The sequence below is a fragment of the Engystomops pustulosus genome, chromosome 1 (assembly GCF_040894005.1).
Source record: "Engystomops pustulosus chromosome 1, aEngPut4.maternal, whole genome shotgun sequence".
In the NCBI taxonomy this organism is placed as follows: Eukaryota; Metazoa; Chordata; class Amphibia; order Anura; family Leptodactylidae; genus Engystomops; species Engystomops pustulosus.
In genome coordinates this window covers 288577430-288599256 of record NC_092411.1, presented here as the reverse complement: position 1 = coordinate 288599256, position 21827 = coordinate 288577430, and the positions used below count along the sequence as shown (strand labels likewise).

At 48.6% G+C, this 21827-nt stretch overlaps 1 protein-coding gene across 1 annotated transcript in view; it reads left to right on the top strand.

Annotated features, from left to right (window-relative positions):
* The window catches only part of SFXN5 (sideroflexin 5), a 147793-nt gene that overhangs the window by 8720 nt on the left and 117246 nt on the right, over positions 1 to 21827 (top strand). Inside the window, exons 2-3 of the mRNA XM_072126395.1 lie at positions 9948 to 10016; positions 20991 to 21068. Of these exons, the coding sequence (XP_071982496.1) occupies positions 9948 to 10016; positions 20991 to 21068 (147 nt within the window). The remainder of the gene's footprint in view (positions 1 to 9947; positions 10017 to 20990; positions 21069 to 21827) is intronic.

Sequence of the window (21827 nt, the reverse complement as noted above, 5' to 3'; positions counted from 1 at the left end):
ATAACACAGAGCTGTTACGGAACGCGAGATCAGGTCGTAAAAGATTGTTCCACCTCCGGGAGCAAAACAGTAACAATGCAGTTACATGACGGGAATCTGCATAATGAATCATATGCTAAATAGTAGCAAGTCACAAGTTTATGTATGAGAAGCTGAGATGATAGTCTATACACTGATGAAGTCTCACATTCAGAGGACGGAGAGATAAGGAGCCTGAATGGCAAAAGCTCTAAACATTGTTCTCCTAGAGCTCATTGGTGTAGAAGGCATTGGGATCTGTTGAGTCGTGTGACTGATCGATCCTGTCTGCAGAAATCACATACCAGGCGTAGGCTTAGCCTATCTCTCATCTTGAGAGGTCCTGATGGAGTCCTTGTTGATGCTCCTCCCTGCTGTAGATATAACAAATGCAGGTGACTTAATTTGTCACCTAACCAATTCGGTGGTCTAATGGTCTAATCCCTAGGGTGTTATCCAAGTGCCCCCATCGGTTTTCACCCTTTAACCTTGTGTAGGGATCTGGACAGTGTTGAGAACACAAGGATTAATCCTGGTTTGGGGGACAGTTGGCCAGGGTGGGTCAGAGGATGGCAGAGCATGGCAACAGGGATTTGGAGGAGAGTAGTCAGAGATGGTCTGATTTTATTGCAGACCTCAATTAAGAAGAATCTGAATACAAGCTGTAGGTCAGGGGTAGGCAGATAGAGGTTAGGGTCAGATCAAACTGTGATTGACACAAGAGCAGAACACGGAGTCACAGAACCGAGTACAGAGTGACACAGTAGAAGAACAACACTCAGTCACCTTCCATTGGGGAAGCCTCATTATAAGTGTGGGATTGGATAGGGACTCCTAGAAGTGGGAACGCAGTCCCTATTAATATCCGGCAAGATACGCTGGAACCAGCAATGACAGTAGATGACTCACCTCCAGGCACCCATTCCCACCTGAAGAGGTGATATGTTTCCTCCTTTGAACATCTGATCAGGAACCAAGAGGGTGGCCACTAGACCTGTTCCTGTGATCCTAGAGTCCTTAGTAAGTAGAACCCTTAGCATTAATTCTTACTAAGTAGGTAGCTACAAAAGCGTGTCTATTATATCAACTTAAAATGTGGCGGAGCGGAGTTCCTAAACCCCATGTCCTCCTGTTCCCGAGATGTAATGGATCTCCAAAGACCAGATAGAATGGATGAACATAAAATCAACTTGATGGGGGGGGGGGAAGAGAGATGCCCCCAGGGTGCCGATTATAGGTGGGGTCCCATCCCGCATTCCATCTTGCTGCAGCACTCCATGGGTGCGCCACCATCTGCTGCTTGTTGTTTGGATCCCATTAGGTGTTTCCTGAATCTAAACATGCTGAGAACATGGCGTGTTGTATCAGGAGGTAGACCAAATCTCTCCAACACAGACTCGATTGTATTAAATAAAGGCGAACTTTCCTTATGACGGCGAGGATTCCTTCCAGCGTCTGCCGCACATCCAGGAAAGACTCCTTCTCGTTCTGACCACGAGCCCAACGTGACAGTGGATTTGCCAAGCTGTTAGATTCGCTAATTGCTGAACTGAGCTGCTGCTAAATGAGGCTCCATCATATCATTAGATGTTTGTGTGTGGGTGCGTGGGACGAGGGAGGATAGAACTGGTCCAGATTCCTGTATTGCGCTAGTAGCGGGGGAGAGCTGGGATACGGTCACTGGTAACCACTGACGAGCTTGTCTGGTTGGTGACTTTATATGGTGACCGGATGGAGAACACCTCTCCTGAAAGTCCTGTGTTTTGTTGAGGTCTTCCAGTTGGATAAATCCCCGGAGAAGAGCAGCCATTGTGAAGCCAAACGATCCCTTACAGGTTTTTCAAACTAGACACCGATCAAAAAGTAATAACGACCTAACTCAACCGGGAAATGGACCATAGGACACTTGCCAATGAGACCATACAGATTTTTAACTGTGGCTCGGACCTTCATGAAATTACAAACCAGACACAATAGATGCCGTATTTATTCCCCTCCGCATCGACGTATGACCAGCCCTTTAAATTGCATCAAAATGTTTGAGCAGATGGGCGCTCATATTGGGCGTTTCAAAGAGGAAATATCTGTGCAAGCTGCCACCAAGCATGATGTCAGATCTGGAAGGATGGAGGAGCAGTAGGGGAAAGTGAGGGGGAGACATATTGTGCAGTCTTCAGACATTGCAGCTGATGCTCGGAGATCTTGGCAGGACACGGGGGCGAGTGAGAGAATACAACCCTGCACGTCATAAGAAGATCCTGGTATGACACCGGACAAGTGCTGCTGCCTCAGTGCTATGGGTCAAGGAGCATCAACCTCTGGAATGCCCTCCTAGCTATCACCCATCCTGGCCAAAGTGGTGGCCACTAACTATAGTCCAACCAAACACATTGCACCAGCTCTCCACTCACCCCTGTTCCTTGTCAGCGTGCACGGACCAGGCTAAAGCCCACCGGAAATCCAGTGAGTAACACAAAGGTCCAGCACTCTCCATTGTAGTTAAAAGGTAAACTCGTCTTACTTGACTTTATTCATATTTCATTTTAAAAATTTATCTTAATGGGCTCACATCTTCCTTAGCATAACATGCATGTGGAAAAACAAGTAAGATCTACGTGTTTCATCATGATCTATGACAAAGGCCATATAGGCTACAAAGCGTAGATCTTACTGATCCTCTGTGGGGGCCGTCTTCTGGTTGCGGCCTCTGTGGGGGCCGTCTTCTGGTTGCGGCCTCTGTGGGGGCCGTCTTCTGGTTGCGGCCTCTGTGGGGGCCGTCTTCTGGTTGCGGCCTCTGTGGGGGCCGTCTTCTGGTTGCCCCCTCCGTGGGGGCCGTCTTCTTCCGGGGACTTATGTCCTTAAGACTTATGACCACTATTTTGCTGCTGTTAAAACCATTGGATCCCATAATTTTCCAGCGCTATCTCCAGTGGCATCCTCTAGGGCAGCAGTGGCGAACCTATGGCACGGGTGCCAGGGGTGGCACTCGGAGCACTCTCTGTTGGCACCCAGGCTATCACCCCAGCACAGAGTTTCCGGACAAGACTCAAAACCTCCTCCTGCCGTCCCTGGCCACCCGGGATGTGCTGTGATCAGGGCTATTCTAAAGCTACACATACTTAGCTGCCTGGGACTACAGGAGGAGCAAGAAGGTGCAGACAAGGCTGCGTTATTATTGGAGCTGCTGCTCTGGACCCCACAATTCTTCCTACTTAGAGGCCCCTGGAGGGAAGCTACAATGATGATCTGAATTTCTACTCTTTCTTTAAACTGTATTGGTGTCCTCAGGACACAGATGCAATTAAAATCCGTGACATAACAGGTAGCAGCATGTTACTGCATTGTGTTTGGTCGTAGTTTGGGCACTCAGTCTCTAAAAGGTTCGCCATCACTGCTCTAGGGCCTTTCTTTGGGGCAATCCTTTAGTTCCGTCCTCCATGGCCATATTTTAGCTCCATCTTACAGGACCATCTTCCGGCTCTGTCCTCCAGGGATGACGTCTGGTTTAGTCCTCAGGACTTTGTTCTAGTTCTGTCCCTTCTTGTTATTTGTCCAGGGGCCCGTCTTCTAGCGATCCTGTCTTCCGGCGGTGCCTCCCCCGGGGCCGTGTTCCGGGTTCTTCTTCCGCGAGCTCCGTTCCGCCACTGCCTACAGAAGATGTAAAGGATTCTTGTGTTTTGTGGGTCACCCGGGGGGTTCTCGCGGTTTCATGCTTCTGATTGTGTGATCCCTGACAGGTCATGAGATGCTCTGTTTCGGAAATGCGAAGTTGCGGCAGAGACAGGATGTTGGCAGCGCGCGCGGAGTGTTCATCTCATGCTGTATGATTAAGAGAGGGAAATATGTTGCATTATCTTAATCATTTACATTTCATCTGTGTTGATGAAATAATCGCTCAGGAGCATAAAAATACAAGAAATAATAAAGCAGCCGCGCCACCTACGCATGCAGCAGGCCGGGGTACAATATGCTACCAATGCCGAGCTAACCATTTCACTGCCAGCTCCATGCGTTGCTGATCGCCTATTATTACAGCTACTGCCTGCTACAATGTGTAACCTAAATGTCCGACTTCTACCCTCAATGTAAGAACATTATCACTTACTGCTGATAATAGCATAAGTAGTGCAGTAATACCACATCAGCATGAATAGTACCGCCAGAGAAGTACGTACCACCCCCCTATGTACAGGACTATAACTACTATAATACTGCCCCCTATGTACAAGAATATAACTACTATAATACTGTCCCCTATGTACAAGAATATAACTACTATAATACTGCCCCCTATGTACAGAAATATAACTACTATAATACTGCCCCTATGTACAGGAATATAACTACTATAATACTGCCCCCTATGTACAAGAATATAACTACTATAATACTGTCCCCTATGTACAGGAATATAACTACTATAATACTGTCCCCTATGTACAAGAATATAACTACTATAATACTGCCCGCTATGTACAAGAATATAACTACTATAATACTGCCCCTGTGTACAAGAATATAACTACTATAATACTGCCCCCTATGTACAGGAATATAACTACTATAATACTGCCTCTATGTACAAGAATATAACTACTATAATACTGCCCCCTATGTACAAGAATATAACTACTATAATACTGCCTCCTATGTACAAGAATATAACTACTATAATACTGCCCCCTATGTACAGGAATATAACTACTATAATACTGCCCCCTATGTACAGGAATATAACTACTATAATACTGCCCCCTATGTACAGGAATATAACTACTATAATACTGCCCCCTATGTACAAGAATATAACTACTATAATACTGCCTCCTATGTACAGGAATATAACTACTATAATACTGCCCCATATGTACAAGAATATAACTACTATAATACTGCCCCCTATGTACAAGAATATAACTACTATAATACTGCCCCCTATGTACAAGAATATAACTACTATAATACTGCCCCCTATGTACAAGAATATAACTACTATAATACTGCCCCCTATGTACAAGAATATAACTACTATAATCCTGCCCCCTATGTACAGGAATATAACTACTATAATACTGCCTCCTATGTACAGGAATATAACTACTATAATACTGCCCCCTATGTACAAGAATATAACTACTATAATACTGCCCCCTATGTACAAGAATATAACTACTATAATACTGCCCCCTATGTACAGGAATATAACTACTATAATACTGCCCCCTATGTACAGGAATATAACTACTATAATACTGCCCCCTATGTACAAGAATATAACTACTATAATACTGCCCCTATATACAAGAATATAAGTACTATAATACTGCCCCCTATGTACAAGAATATAACTACTATAATACTGCCCCCTATGTACAAGAATATAACTACTATAATCCTGCCCCCTATGTACAGGAATATAACTACTATAATACTGCCTCCTATGTACAGGAATATAACTACTATAATACTGCCCCCTATGTACAGGAATATAACTACTATAATACTGCCCCCTATGTACAAGAATATAACTACTATAATCCTGCCCCCTATGTACAAGAATATAACTACTATAATACTGCCCCCTATGTACAGGAATATAACTACTATAATACTACCCCCTATGTACAAGAATATAACTACTATAATACTGCCCCCTATGTACAGGAATATAACTACTATAATACTGCCCCCTATGTACAAGAATATAACTACTATAATACTGCCCCCTATGTACAAGAATATAACTACTATAATACTGCCTCCTATGTACAAGAATATAACTACTATAATACTGCCCCCTATGTACAAGAATATAACTACTATAACACTGCCCCCTATGTACAAGAATATAACTACTATAATACTGCCCCCTATGTACAAGAATATAACTACTATAATACTGCCTCCTATGTACAAGAATATAACTACTATAATACCGCCCCCTATGTACAAGAATATAACTACTATAATACTGCCCCCTATGTACAAGAATATAACTACTATAATACTGCCCCCTATGTACAAGAATATAACTACTATAATACTGCCCCCTATGTACAGGAATATAACTACTATAATACTGCCCCCTATGTACAAGAATATAACTACTATAATACTGCCCCTATGTACAGGAATATAACTACTATAATACTGCCCCCTATGTACAAGAATATAACTACTATAATACTGCCCCCTATGTACAGGAATATAACTACTATAATACTGCCCCCTATGTACAAGAATATAACTACTATAATACTGCCCCCTATGTACAAGAATATAACTACTATAATACTGCCTCCTATGTACAAGAATATAACTACTATAATACTGCCCCCTATGTACAAGAATATAACTACTATAATACTGCCCCCTATGTACAGGAAAATAACTACTATAATACTGCCCCCTATGTACAAGAATATAACTACTATAATACTGCCCCCTATGTACAGGAATATAACTACTATAATACTGCCCCCTATGTACAGGAATATAACTACTATAATACTGCCCCCTATGTACAAGAATATAACTACTATAATACAGCCCCCTATGTACAAGAATATAACTACTATAATACTGCCCCCTATGTACAAGAATATAACTACTATAATACTGCCCCCTATGTACAAGAATATAACTACTATAATACTGCCCCCTATGTACAGGAATATAACTACTATAATATTGCCCCCTATGTACAGGAATATAACTACTATAATACTGCCCCCTATGTACAAGAATATAACTACTATAATACTGCCCCCTATGTACAAGAATATAACTACTATAATACAGCCCCCTATGTACAAGAATATAACTACTATAATACTGCCCCCTATGTACAGGAATATAACTACTATAACACTGCCCCCTATGTACAGGAATATAACTACTATAATACTGCCCCCTATGTACAAGAATATAACTACTATAACACTGCCCCCTATGTACAAGAATATAACTACTATAATACTGCCCCCTATGTACAAGAATATAACTACTATAATACTGCCTCCTATGTACAAGAATATAACTACTATAATACTGCCCCCTATGTACAAGAATATAACTACTATAATACTGCCCCCTATGTACAGGAAAATAACTACTATAATACTGCCCCCTATGTACAAGAATATAACTACTATAATACTGCCCCCTATGTACAGGAATATAACTACTATAATACTGCCCCCTATGTACAGGAATATAACTACTATAATACTGCCCCCTATGTACAAGAATATAACTACTATAACACTGCCCCCTATGTACAAGAATATAACTACTATAATACAGCCCCCTATGTACAAGAATATAACTACTATAACACTGCCCCCTATGTACAAGAATATAACTACTATAACACTGCCCCCTATGTACAAGAATATAACTACTATAATACTGCCCCCTATGTACAAGAATATAACTACTATAATACTGCCCCCTATGTACAAGAATATAACTACTATAATACTGCCCCCTATGTACAAGAATATAACTACTATAATACTGCCCCCTATGTACAAGAATATAACTACTATAATACTGCCCCCTATGTACAGGAAAATAACTACTATAATACTGCCCCCTATGTACAAGAATATAACTACTATAATACTGCCCCCTATGTACAGGAATATAACTACTATAATACTGCCCCCTATGTACAAGAATATAACTACTATAACACTGCCCCCTATGTACAGGAAAATAACTACTATAATACTGCCCCCTATGTACAGGAATATAACTACTATAATACTGTCCCCTATGTACAGGAATATAACTACTATAATACTGCCCCCTATGTACAAGAATATAACTACTATAACACTGCCCCCTATGTACAAGAATATAACTACTATAATACTGCCCCCTATGTACAAGAATATAACTACTATAATACTGCCCCCTATGTACAAGAATATAACTACTATAATACTGCCCCCTATGTACAGGAATATAACTACTATAATACTGCCCCCTATGTACAGGAATATAACTACTATAATACTGCCCCCTATGTACAGGAATATAACTACTATAATACTGCCCCTATGTACAAGAATATAACTACTATAATACTGCCCCCTATGTGCAAGAATATAACTACTATAATACTGCCCCCTATGTACAGGAATATAACTACTATAATACTGCTCCCTATGTACAGGAATATAACTACTATAATACTGCCCCCTATGTACAAGAATATAACTACTATAATACTGCCCCCTATGTACAGGAATATAACTACTATAATACTGCCCCTTATGTACAAGAATATAACTACTATAACACTGCCCCCTATGTACAGGAAAATAACTACTATAATACTGCCCCCTATGTACAGGAATATAACTACTATAATACTGTCCCCTATGTACAGGAATATAACTACTATAATACTGCCCCCTATGTACAAGAATATAACTACTATAACACTGCCCCCTATGTACAAGAATATAACTACTATAATACTGCCCCCTATGTACAAGAATATAACTACTATAATACTGCCCCCTATGTACAAGAATATAACTACTATAATACTGCCCCCTATGTACAGGAATATAACTACTATAATACTGCCCCCTATGTACAGGAATATAACTACTATAATACTGCCCCCTATGTACAGGAATATAACTACTATAATACTGCCCCTATGTACAAGAATATAACTACTATAATACTGCCCCCTATGTACAGGAATATAACTACTATAATACTGTCCCCTATGTACAGGAATATAACTACTATAATACTGCCCCCTATGTACAAGAATATAACTACTATAATACTGCCCCCTATGTACAAGAATATAACTACTATAATACTGCCCCTATGTACAGGAATATAACTACTATAATACTGCCCCCTATGTACAGGAATATAACTACTATAATACTGCCCCTATGTACAAGAATATAACTACTATAATACTGCCCCCTATGTGCAAGAATATAACTACTATAATACTGCCCCCTATGTACAGGAATATAACTACTATAATACTGCCCCCTATGTACAAGAATATAACTACTATAATACTGCCCCCTATGTACAAGAATATAACTACTATAATACTGCCCCTATGTACAGGAATATAACTACTATAATACTGCCCCCTATGTACAGGAATATAACTACTATAATACTGCCCCTATGTACAAGAATATAACTACTATAATACTGCCCCCTATGTGCAAGAATATAACTACTATAATACTGCCCCCTATGTACAGGAATATAACTACTATAATACTGCCCCCTATGTACAAGAATATAACTACTATAATACTGCCCCCTATGTACAAGAATATAACTACTATAATACTGCCCCTATGTACAAGAATATAACTACTATAATACTGCCCCTTATGTACAAGAATATAACTACTATAATACTGCCCCTATGTATGCAGTGGACGCTGTGGTATCGGTGTATATATCACTGTATACTGTGGTGGTGATGATGCGGGATGTGATTTGGCGGTGCGCTGTGTTGCTATTTTCAGTAATGGGGTCAGGCTGATGTTTCCCGCTCCCCGCTGACGCTCCTGGAGGACATACACCGCGTGTTTGTGCAGCTGCTGATCTCTCCCTGGACTGATGCACCTGACATACGGGGGGCACTTACTTATCATATCACCCACCTGAGGGTATAAGAAGCGACTTTGGAGGTCAGGGGTTGTAGAGATTCTTCTGCACATTGTATTGTATAAAAGTGTCCATTGCCTTTAAGAAGCTATATTCTCAGATGTGTGAGTTTCCATGGTAACAGACAACAAAGCCACCTGTGTAGTCAGACCCTGCTCTTGATGGAGATATCAGAGGTTTTCAGCAGCAGTGTCTGGGGTCTATGGTTGGGAGGTGAGTTTTGTGAGGTCCCTCACCCCCTGTGTCTTCTCTTTCAGAACACGTTCTACGGAAGGTTCCGCCACTTCCTGGACATCATGGACCCGCGCACGCTCTTCATCACTGAGGTAACGCTTCTTACCTTTTACTCCAGTCACATCCAGAGCTGCAGCAGAGAGCGGCGTCTGTCATCCCATCATAGGAAAGTGCTCATCTAACAATCCCTGACCCCTGTGACACCAGTTTATGGATTTCTGGGGACGTGTCCTCACACTGCTGTGCTCTTTGCTCTCTGCATTGAGCTCGGTAACAGCTCCTCCCCTCTGATCTCTGTGAAACCTGTAGCGGGCTGGTTGGATGTTACAGCAGTCATGCAGAGGGAGGGGGAGCACAGCAGTGTGAGGACACCCCCCCACTGCACATGGAGAAGCTAGGGGCGTGTCCTCACACTGCTGTGCTCTTTGCGCTCTGCATTGAGCTCGGTAACAGCTCCTCCCCTCTGATCTCTGTGAAACCTGTAGCGGGCTGGTTGGATGTTACAGCAGTCATGCTGCACATGGAGAAGCTAGGGGCGTGTCCTCACACTGCTGTGCTCTTGCACAGCCCCTCTCCTTTACTGTAGCAGTTTTCTGTTTGGGTGCTATTGCAGTCACCCAGAGCAGAGGAGAAAGGCTGTGGAGGAACTCGATGCAGAGAGCACAGAGCACAGCAGTGTGAGGACACCCCCATTGCACTTGGAGAAGCCACTATCCTGGATTATACGTCCATATATCACAGTCCTGTTGCTTCAAACAACATTCACAAATATCTGATTACACATCTATCCAGAGACTATACATAACACTGTCTGCAGAGAGCACAGAGCACAGCAGTGTGAGGTATGATTACACTTCTCTCCAGAGACTATACATAGCACTTGCTGCAGAGAGCACAGAGCACAGCAGTGTGAGGTCTGATTACACATCTCTCCAGGGACTATACATAACACTGGCTGCAGAGAGCACAGAGCACAGCAGTGTGAGGTCTGATTACACCTCTCTCCAGGGACTATACATAACACTGGCTGCAGAGAGCACAGAGCACAGCAGTGTGAGGTCTGATTACACATCTCTCCAGGGACTATACATAACACTGGCTGCAGAGAGCACAGAGCACAGCAGTGTGAGGTCTGATTACACATCTCTCCAGGGACTATACATAACACTGGCTGCAGAGAGCACAGAGCACAGCAGTGTGAGGTATGATTACACATCTCTCCAGGGGCAATACATAACACTGGCTGCAGAGAGCACAGAGCACAGCAGTGTGAGGTCTGATTACACATCTCTCCAGGGACAATACATAACACTGGCTGCAGAGAGCACAGAGCACAGCAGTGTGAGGTCTAGTTATACATCTCTCCAGGGACAATACATAACACTGGCTGCAGAGAGGACAGAGCACAGCAGTGTGAGGTCTGATTACACATCTCTCCAGGGACAATACATAACACTGGCTGCACAGAGCACAGCAGTGTGAGGTCTGATCACACATCTCTCCAGGGACAGTACATAACACTGGCTGCAGAGAGCACAGAGCACAGCAGTGAGAGGTCTGATTACACATCTCTCCAGGGACAATACATAACACTGTCTGCAGAGAGCACAGAGCACAGCAGTGTGAGGTCTGATCACACATCTCTCCAGGGACAATACATAACACTGGCTGCAGAGAGCACAGAGCACAGCAGTGTGAGGTCTGATTACACATCTCTCCAGGGACAATATATAACACTGGCTGCAGAGAGCACAGAGCACAGCAGTGTGAGGTCTGATTACACATCTCTCCAGGGACAATACATAACACTGGCTGCAGAGAGCACAGAGCACAGCAGTGAGAGGTCTGATTACACATCTCTCCAGGGACAATGCATAACACTGGCTGCAGAGAGCTCAGAGCACAGCAGTGTGAGGTTTGATTACACATCTCTCCAGAGACAATACATAACACTGGCTGCAGAGAGCTCAGAGCACAGCAGTGTGAGGTCTGATCACACATCTCTCCAGGGACAATACATAACACTGGCTGCAGTCACACCTGCTGATGCTGGCAGATAATATGACTGTATATTTGGAGTTGTGTGTTCCCCTCCCCTTATTCTGGAGGTAGCCCCCAGTTACAGACGGCCAGGGGTGAGTGCTCCCCGGTGCCTGCTTTACATGCACGGCCGGCTGCGCTCTTCACCGTTATTATAGTAACTGTTTACACGCGGTACAAGAGCGGACAATTGGAGGAGAATGGAGGGTCCTGCAATGCAAGCGGGGGAGGGGAGGCCCATGTTAAAGGGATCCTGCACTCCGTGTCATTCTGACATTATAGAATGGCCCCTACACGTCTAGTTATTACACTGTGTGCTGCACTTCCTCCTCACTTTCTCCATCTCTGCTGGCTGTCAGTGAATGAGGACAGATCTAATTCTTCTCACATATCTACCTCCTGTCATGAGGGCTTGTTAGAGATGGTTCTCAACATCCCCTGCTGCTTCAGTGTCCACGAGGTGTGTATTCTGAGGTCCTGCAGCGGCTGAGGTGTGTATTCTGAGGTCCTGCAGCGGCTGAGGTGTGTATTCTGAGGTCCTGCAGCGGCTGAGGTGTGTATTCTGAGGTCCTGCAGCGGCTGAGGTGTGTATTCTGAGGTCCTGCAGCGGCTGAGGTGTGTATTCTGAGGTCCTGCAGCGGCTGAGGTGTGTATTCTGAGGTCCTGCAGCGGCTGAGGTGTGTATTCTGAGGTCCTGCAGCGGCTGAGGTGTGTATTCTGAGGTCCTGCAGCGGCTGAGGTGTGTATTCTGAGGTCCTGCAGCGGCTGAGGTGTGTATTCTGAGGTCCTGCAGCGGCTGAGGTGTGTATTCTGAGGTCCTGCAGCGGCTGAGGTGTGTATTCTGAGGTCCTGCAGCGGCTGAGGTGTGTATGATGAGGTCCTGCAGCGGCTGAGGTGTGTATGATGAGGTCCTGCAGCGGCTGAGGTGTGTATGATGAGGTCCTGCAGCGGCTGAGGTGTGTATGATGAGGTCCTGCAGCGGCTGAGGTGTGTATGATGAGGTCCTGCAGCGGCTGAGGTGTGTATGATGAGGTCCTGCAGCGGCTGAGGTGTGTATTATGAGGTTGTGCAGCGGCTGAGGTGTGTATTATGAGGTACTGCAGCAGATGAGGTGTGTATTCTGAGGTCCTGCAGCGGCTGAGGTGTGTATTCTGAGGTTCTGCAGTGGCTGAGGTGTGTATTCTGAGGTCCTGCAGCGGCTGAGGTGTGTATGATGAGGTTGTGCAGCGGCTGAGGTGTGTATGATGAGGTTGTGCAGCGGCTGAGGTGTGTATGATGAGGTTGTGCAGCGGCTGAGGTGTGTATGATGAGGTTGTGCAGCGGCTGAGGTGTGTATGATGAGGTTGTGCAGCGGCTGAGGTGTGTATGATGAGGTTGTGCAGCGGCTGAGGTGTGTATTCTGAGGTCCTGCAGCGGCTGAAGTGTGTATTCTGAGGTCCTGCAGCGGCTGAGGTGTGTATGATGAGGTTGTGCAGCGGCTGAGGTGTGTATTCTGAGGTCCTGCAGCGGCTGAGGTGTGTATGATGAGGTTGTGCAGCGGCTGAGGTGTGTATGATGAGGTTGTGCAGCGGCTGAGGTGTGTATTCTGAGGTCCTGCAGCGGCTGAGGTGTGTATTCTGAGGTCCTGCAGCGGCTGAGGTGTGTATGATGAGGTTGTGCAGCGGCTGAGGTGTGTATTCTGAGGTCCTGCAGCGGCTGAAGTGTGTATTCTGAGGTCCTGCAGCGGCTGAGGTGTGTATGATGAGGTTGTGCAGCGGCTGAGGTGTGTATTCTGAGGTCCTGCAGCGGCTGAGGTGTGTATGATGAGGTTGTGCAGCGGCTGAGGTGTGTATGATGAGGTTGTGCAGCGGCTGAGGTGTGTATTCTGAGGTCCTGCAGCGGCTGAGGTGTGTATTCTGAGGTCCTGCAGCGGCTGAGGTGTGTATGATGAGGTCGTGCAGCGGCTGAGGTGTGTATTCTGAGGTCCTGCAGCGGCTGAGGTGTGTATTCTGAGGTCCTGCAGCGGCTGAGGTGTGTATTCTGAGGTCCTGCAGCGGCTGAGGTGTGTATTCTGAGGTCCTGCAGCGGCTGAGGTGTGTATTCTGAGGTCCTGCAGCGGCTGAGGTGTGTATTCTGAGGTCCTGCAGCGGCTGAGGTGTGTATTCTGAGGTCCTGCAGCGGCTGAGGTGTGTATTCTGAGGTCCTGCAGCGGCTGAGGTGTGTATTCTGAGGTCCTGCAGCGGCTGAGGTGTGTATTCTGAGGTTCTGCAGTGGCTGAGGTGTGTATTCTGAGGTCGTGCAGCAGCTGAGGTGTGTATGATGAGGTTGTGCAGCGGCTGAGGTGTGTATGATGAGGTTGTGCAGCGGCTGAGGTGTGTATTATGAGGGTGTGCAGCGGCTGAGGTGTGTATTCTGAGGTCCTGCAGCGGCTGAGGTGTGTATTCTGAGGTCCTGCAGCGGCTGAGGTGTGTATTCTGAGGTCGTGCAGCGGCTGAGGTGTGTATTCTGAGGTCGTGCAGCGGCTGAGGTGTGTATTCTGAGGTCGTGCAGCGGCTGAGGTGTGTATTCTGAGGTCCTGCAGCGGCTGAGGTGTGTATGATGAGGTTGTGCAGCGGCTGAGGTGTGTATGATGAGGTTGTGCAGCGGCTGAGGTGTGTATGATGAGGTTGTGCAGCGGCTGAGGTGTGTATGATGAGGTTGTGCAGCGGCTGAGGTGTGTATGATGAGGTCCTGCAGCGGCTGAGGTGTGTATTCTGAGGTCGTGCAGCGGCTGAGGTGTGTATTCTGAGGTCCTGCAGCAGCTGAGGTGTGTATGATGAGGTCCTGCAGCGGCTGAGGTGTGTATGATGAGGTCCTGCAGCGGCTGAGGTGTGTATGATGAGGTTGTGCAGCGGCTGAGGTGTGTATTCTGAGGTTCTGCAGCGGCTGAGGTGTGTATGATGAGGTCGTGCAGCAGCTGAGGTGTGTATGATGAGGTCGTGCAGCGGCTGAGGTGTGTATGATGAGGTCGTGCAGCCGCTGAGGTGTGTATGATGAGGTCCTGCAGCGGCTGAGGTGTGTATGATGAGGTTGTGCAGCGGCTGAGGTGTGTATTCTGAGGTTCTGCAGCGGCTGAGGTGTGTATGATGAGGTCGTGCAGCGGCTGAGGTGTGTATGATGAGGTCGTGCAGCGGCTGAGGTGTGTATGATGAGGTCGTGCAGCGGCTGAGGTGTGTATGATGAGGTCGTGCAGCGGCTGAGGTGTGTATGATGAGGTCCTGCAGCGCTGAGGTGTGTATGATGAGGTCGTGCAGCGGCTGAGGTGTGTATGATGAGGTCGTGCAGCGGCTGAGGTGTGTATGATGAGGTCGTGCAGCGGCTGAGGTGTGTATGATGAGGTCGTGCAGCGGCTGAGGTGTGTATGATGAGGTCGTGCAGCGGCTGAGGTGTGTAAGATGAGGTCCTGCAGCGACTGAGGTGTGTATGATGAGGTCGTGCAGCGGCTGAGGTGTGTATGATGAGGTCGTGCAGCGGCTGAGGTGTGTATGATGAGGTCGTGCAGCGGCTGAGGTGTGTATGATGAGGTCCTGCAGCGGCTGAGGTGTGTATGATGAGGTCCTGCAGCGGCTGAGGTGTGTATGATGAGGTCCTGCAGCGGCTGAGGTGTGTATGATGAGGTCGTGCAGCGGCTGAGGTGTGTATGATGAGGTCGTGCAGCGGCTGAGGTGTGTATGATGAGGTCGTGCAGCGGCTGAGGTGTGTATGATGAGGTCGTGCAGCGGCTGAGGTGTGTATGATGAGGTCGTGCAGCGGCTGAGGTGTGTATTCTGAGGTCCTGCAGCGGCTGAGGTGTGTATGATGAGGTCGTGCAGCGGCTGAGGTGTGTATGATGAGGTTGTGCAGCGGCTGAGGTGTCTATTCTGAGGTTGTGCAGCGGCTGAGGTGTCTATTCTGAGGTTCTGCAGCGGCTGAGGTGTCTATTCTGAGGTTCTGCAGCGGCTGAGGTGTGTATGATGAGGTCGTGCAGCGGCTGAGGTGTGTACGATGAGGTCGTGCAGCGGCTGAGGTGTGTACGATGAGGTCGTGCAGCGGCTGAGGTTTGTATGATGAGGTCGTGCAGCGGCTGAGGTGTGTATGATGAGGTCCTGCAGCGGCTGAGGTGTGTATTCTGAGGTCCTGCAGCGGCTGAGGTGTGTATGATGAGGTCCTGCAGCGGCTGAGGTGTGTATTCTGAGGTCCTGCAGCGGCTGAGGTGTGTATTCTGAGGTCCTGCAGCGGCTGAGGTGTGTATGATGAGGTCGTGCAGCGGCTGAGGTGTGTATGATGAGGTCCTGCAGCGGCTGAGGTGTGTATGATGAGGTCCTGCAGCGGCTGAGGTGTGTATGATGAGGTCGTGCAGCGGCTGAGGTGTGTATGATGAGGTCGTGCAGCGGCTGAGGTGTGTATGATGAGGTCGTGCAGCGGCTGAGGTGTGTATGATGAGGTCGTGCAGCGGCTGAGGTGTGTATGATGAGGTCGTGCAGCGGCTGAGGTGTGTATGATGAGGTCCTGCAGCGGCTGAGGTGTGTATGATGAGGTCGTGCAGCGGCTGAGGTGTGTATTCTGAGGTTCTGCAGCGGCTGAGGTGTGTATGATGAGGTCGTGCAGCGGCTGAGGTGTGTATGATGAGGTCGTGCAGCGGCTGAGGTGTGTATGATGAGGTCGTGCAGCGGCTGAGGTGTGTATGATGAGGTCGTGCAGCGGCTGAGGTGTGTATGATGAGGTCGTGCAGCGGCTGAGGTGTGTATGATGAGGTCGTGCAGCGGCTGAGGTGTGTATGATGAGGTCGTGCAGCGGCTGAGGTGTGTATGATGAGGTCGTGCAGCGGCTGAGGTGTGTATGATGAGGTCGTGCAGCGGCTGAGGTGTGTATGATGAGGTCGTGCAGCGGCTGAGGTGTGTATGATGAGGTCGTGCAGCGGCTGAGGTGTGCATGATGAGGTCGTGCAGCGGCTGAGGTGTGTATGATGAGGTCCTGCAGCGGCTGAGGTGTGTATTCTGAGGTCCTGCAGCGGCTGAGGTGTGTATGATGAGGTCCTGCAGCGGCTGAGGTGTGTATTCTGAGGTCCTGCAGCGGCTGAGGTGTGTATTCTGAGGTCCTGCAGCGGCTGAGGTGTGTATTCTGAGGTCCTGCAGCGGCTGAGGTGTGTATTCTGAGGTCCTGCAGCGGCTGAGGTGTGTGTGATGAGGTCGTGCAGCGGCTGAGGTGTGTATGATGAGGTCCTGCAGCGGCTGAGGTGTGTATGATGAGGTCCTGCAGCGGCTGAGGTGTGTATGATGAGGTCGTGCAGCGGCTGAGGTGTGTATGATGAGGTCGTGCAGCGGCTGAGGTGTGTATGATGAGGTCGTGCAGCGGCTGAGGTGTGTATGATGAGGTCGTGCAGCGGCTGAGGTGTGTATGATGAGGTCGTGCAGCGGCTGAGGTGTGTATGATGAGGTCGTGCAGCGGCTGAGGTGTGTAAGATGAGGTCCTGCAGCGGCTGAGGTGTGTATGATGAGGTCGTGCAGCGGCTGAGGTGTGTATGATAAGGTCGTGCAGCGGCTGAGGTGTGTATGATGAGGTCGTGCAGCGGCTGAGGTGTGTATGATGAGGTCCTGCAGCGGCTGAGGTGTGTATGATGAGGTCGTGCAGCGGCTGAGGTGTGTATGATGAGGTCGTGCAGCGGCTGAGGTGTGTATGATGAGGTCGTGCAGCGGCTGAGGTGTGTATGATGAGGTCGTGCAGCGGCTGAGGTGTGTATTCTGAGGTCGTGCAGCGGCTGAGGTGTGTATTCTGAGGTCCTGCAGCGGCTGAGGTGTGTATTATGAGGTTGTGCAGCGGCTGAGGTGTGTATGATGAGGTCGTGCAGCGGCTGAGGTGTGTATGATGAGGTCGTGCAGCGGCTGAGGTGTGTATGATGAGGTCGTGCAGCGGCTGAGGTGTGTATTCTGAGGTCGTGCAGCGGCTGAGGTGTGTATTCTGAGGTCGTGCAGCGGCTGAGGTGTGTATGATGAGGTCGTGCAGCGGCTGAGGTGTGTATGATGAGGTCGTGCAGCGGCTGAGGTGTGTATGATGAGGTCGTGCAGCGGCTGAGGTGTGTATGATGAGGTCCTGCAGCGGCTGAGGTGTGTATGATGAGGTCCTGCAGCGGCTGAGGTGTGTATGATGAGGTTGTGCAGCAGCTGCGGTCCTTCTCTTCCTGCCTGCGGTGAGACAAGTCCCGGTCAGAGCGATGTTCTGCAGCAGCCGTCAACAGTCGGTGGATGATGGGCGCCTCCTGCTGTGCCCCTGTGATCTGAATGTGTCAGTGTGGATGGTCATACACCCCCCTCGTCACATGTTATATACAGCCGCATGTACATCCTATACTCACTGCCAAGTCATCACACACTACAACTCCCATCATGCACTCTACCTCATAACCACAGGTAGCTGCAGTGTCCTCCATAACCACCGGGGTGATGCAGTATATACCCCCCTGTCCCCCATAACCACCAGGGTGATGCAGTATATACCCCCCTGTCCCCCATAACCACCAGGGTGATGCAGTATATACCCCCCTTTCCCCCATAACCACCGGGGTGATGCAGTATATACCCCCCTTTCCCCCATAACCACCGGGGTGATGCAGTATATACCCCCCTGTCCCCCATAACCACCAGGGTGATGCAGTATATACCCCCCTTTCCCCCATAACCACCAGGGTGATGCAGTATATACCCCCCTTTCCCCCATAACCACCAGGGTGATGCAGTATATACCCCCCTGTCCCCCATAACCACCAGGGTGATGCAGTATATACCCCCCTTTCCCCCATAACCACCAGGGTGATGCAGTATATACCCCCCTTTCCCCCATAACCACCGGGGTGATGCAGTATATACCCCCCTGTCCCCCATAACCACCGGGGTGATGCAGTATATACCCCCCTGTCCCCCATAACCACCAGGGTGATGCAGTATATACCCCCCTGTCCCCCATAACCACCGGGGTGATGCAGTATATACCCCCCTGTCCCCCATAACCACCGGGGTGATGCAGTATATACCCCCCTGTCCCCCATAACCACCGGGGTGATGCAGTATATACCCCCCTGTCCCCCATAACCACCGGGGTGATGCAGTATATACCCCCCTTTCCCCCATAACCACCGGGGTGATGCAGTATATACCCCCCTGTCCCCCATAACCACCGGGGTGATGCAGTATATACCCCCCTTTCCCCCATAACCACCGGGGTGATGCAGTATATACCCCCCTTTCCCCCATAACCACCGGGGTGATGCAGTATATACCCCCCTTTCCCCCATAACCACCGGGGTGATGCAGTATATACCCCCCTGTCCCCCATAACCACCGGGGTGATGCAGTATATACCCCCCTTTCCCCCATAACCACCGGGGTGATGCAGTATATACCCCCCTTTCCCCCATAACCACCGGGGTGATGCAGTATATACCCCCCTTTCCCCCATAACCACCGGGGTGATGCAGTATATACCCCCCTGTCCCCCATAACCACCGGGGTGATGCAGTATATACCCCCCTTTCCCCCATAACCACCGGGGTGATGCAGTATATACCCCCCTGTCCCCCATAACCACCGGGGTGATGCAGTATATACCCCCCTTTCCCCCATAACCACCGGGGTGATGCAGTATATACCCCCCTGTCCCCCATAACCACCGGGGTGATGCAGTATATACCCCCCTGTCCCCCATAACCACCGGGGTGATGCAGTATATACCCCCCTTTCCCCCATAACCACCGGGGTGATGCAGTATATACCCCCCTGTCCCCCATAACCACCGGGGTGATGCAGTATATACCCCCCTTTCCCCCATAACCACCGGGGTGATGCAGTATATACCCCCCTGTCCCCCATAACCACCGGGGTGATGCAGTATATACCCCCCTTTCCCCCATAACCACCGGGGTGATGCAGTATATACCCCCCTTTCCCCCATACCACCGGGGTGATGCAGTATATACCCCCCTTTCCCCCATAACCACCGGGGTGATGCAGTATATACCCCCCTTTCCCCCATACCACCAGGGTGATGCAGTATATACCCCCCTTTCCCCCATAACCACCGGGGTGATGCAGTATATACCCCCCTTTCCCCCATAACCACCGGGGTGATGCAGTATATACCCCCCTTTCCCCCATACCACCGGGGTGATGCAGTATATACCCCCCTTTCCCCCATAACCACCGGGGTGATGCAGTATATACCCCCCTTTCCCCCATAACCACCGGGGTGATGCAGTATATACCCCCCTTTCCCCCATACCACCGGGGTGATGCAGTATATACCCCCCTTTCCCCCATAACCACCGGGGTGATGCAGTATATACCCCCCTTTCCCCCATACCACCAGGGTGATGCAGTATATACCCCCCTTTCCCCCATAACCACCGGGGTGATGCAGTATATACCCCCCTTTCCCCCATAACCACCGGGGTGATGCAGTATATACCCCCCTTTCCCCCATACCACCGGGGTGATGCAGTATATACCCCCCTTTCCCCCATAACCACCGGGGTGATGCAGTATATACCCCCCTGTCCCCCATAACCACCGGGGTGATGCAGTATATACCCCCCTTTCCCCCATAACCACCAGGGTGATGCAGTATATACCCCCCTTTCCCCCATAACCACCGGGGTGATGCAGTATATACCCCCCTTTCCCCCATAACCACCGGGGTGATGCAGTATATACCCCCCTTTCCCCCATAACCACCGGGGTGATGCAGTATATACCCCCCTTTCCCCCATAACCACCGGGGTGATGCAGTATATACCCCCCTTTCCCCCATAACCACCGGGGTGATGCAGTATATACCCCCCTTTCCCCCATAACCACTGGGGTGATGCAATATATACCCCCCTTTCCCCCATAACCACCGGGGTGATGCAGTATATACCCCCCTGTCCCCCATAACCACCGGGGTGATGCAGTATATACCCCCCTGTCCCCCATAACCACCGGGGTGATGCAATATATACCCCCCTTTCCCCCATAACCACCCACTTTTCCCTCTTGCAGAGTCGCCTTAAGGAGGCCGTGCAGCTGCTGGAAGATTACAAACACGGAACGCTGCCCCCCGGAGTCTCCACCGCAGACGTAAGTGTCGGGTAAAGATGATTGTATGACCGGGGGCAGGAATCCCCTCTATGTGTCCGGCTAATTACACGGATCTGCAGCAGCTGTAACTCCAGTTCTAGGAGATTTCTTCAGTGCTTGAAACACAGTAAAAACTACAACTACGACTACAGCGAGTGGTGGGGGAGGGGGTCAGGAAAACATTTCAGGAGATCAGCAATGAAAAGTGAAGTTCTGATGTGGAAGTTACTAACAGGAGCAGTGATGATAGTCAGGGGTATCCTCCCTCTATGCAGACCCCTGATCCTAACATAGAGAACTGCTATATACAAAGGGGTTTCACAGCTCAGGGAGGAGGAAATACTAATTACTGCTAGTAACATTTACTGCAGCTGCCATAAAGTGTAACCAAAGTGCTGCACAAGAGATCAGGAAGATAGTGTGTGTCTCTCATATGTCCTCCCCTATACAGATAATACAGGAAGGAAGTGTGTGTCTCCAATATGTCCTCCCCTATACAGATAATACAGGAAGGAAGTGTGTGTCTCCAATATGTCCTCCCCCATACAGATACTACAGGAAGGAAGTGTGTGTCTCCAATATGTCCCTCCTCTATACAGATAATACAGGAAGGAAGTGTGTGTCTCCAATATGTCCTCCCCTATACAGACAATACAGGATGGAAGTGTGTGTCTCCAATATGTCCCTCCCCTATACAGATAATACAGGAAGGAAGTGTGTGTCTCTCATATGTCCTCCCCTATACAGACAATACAGGAT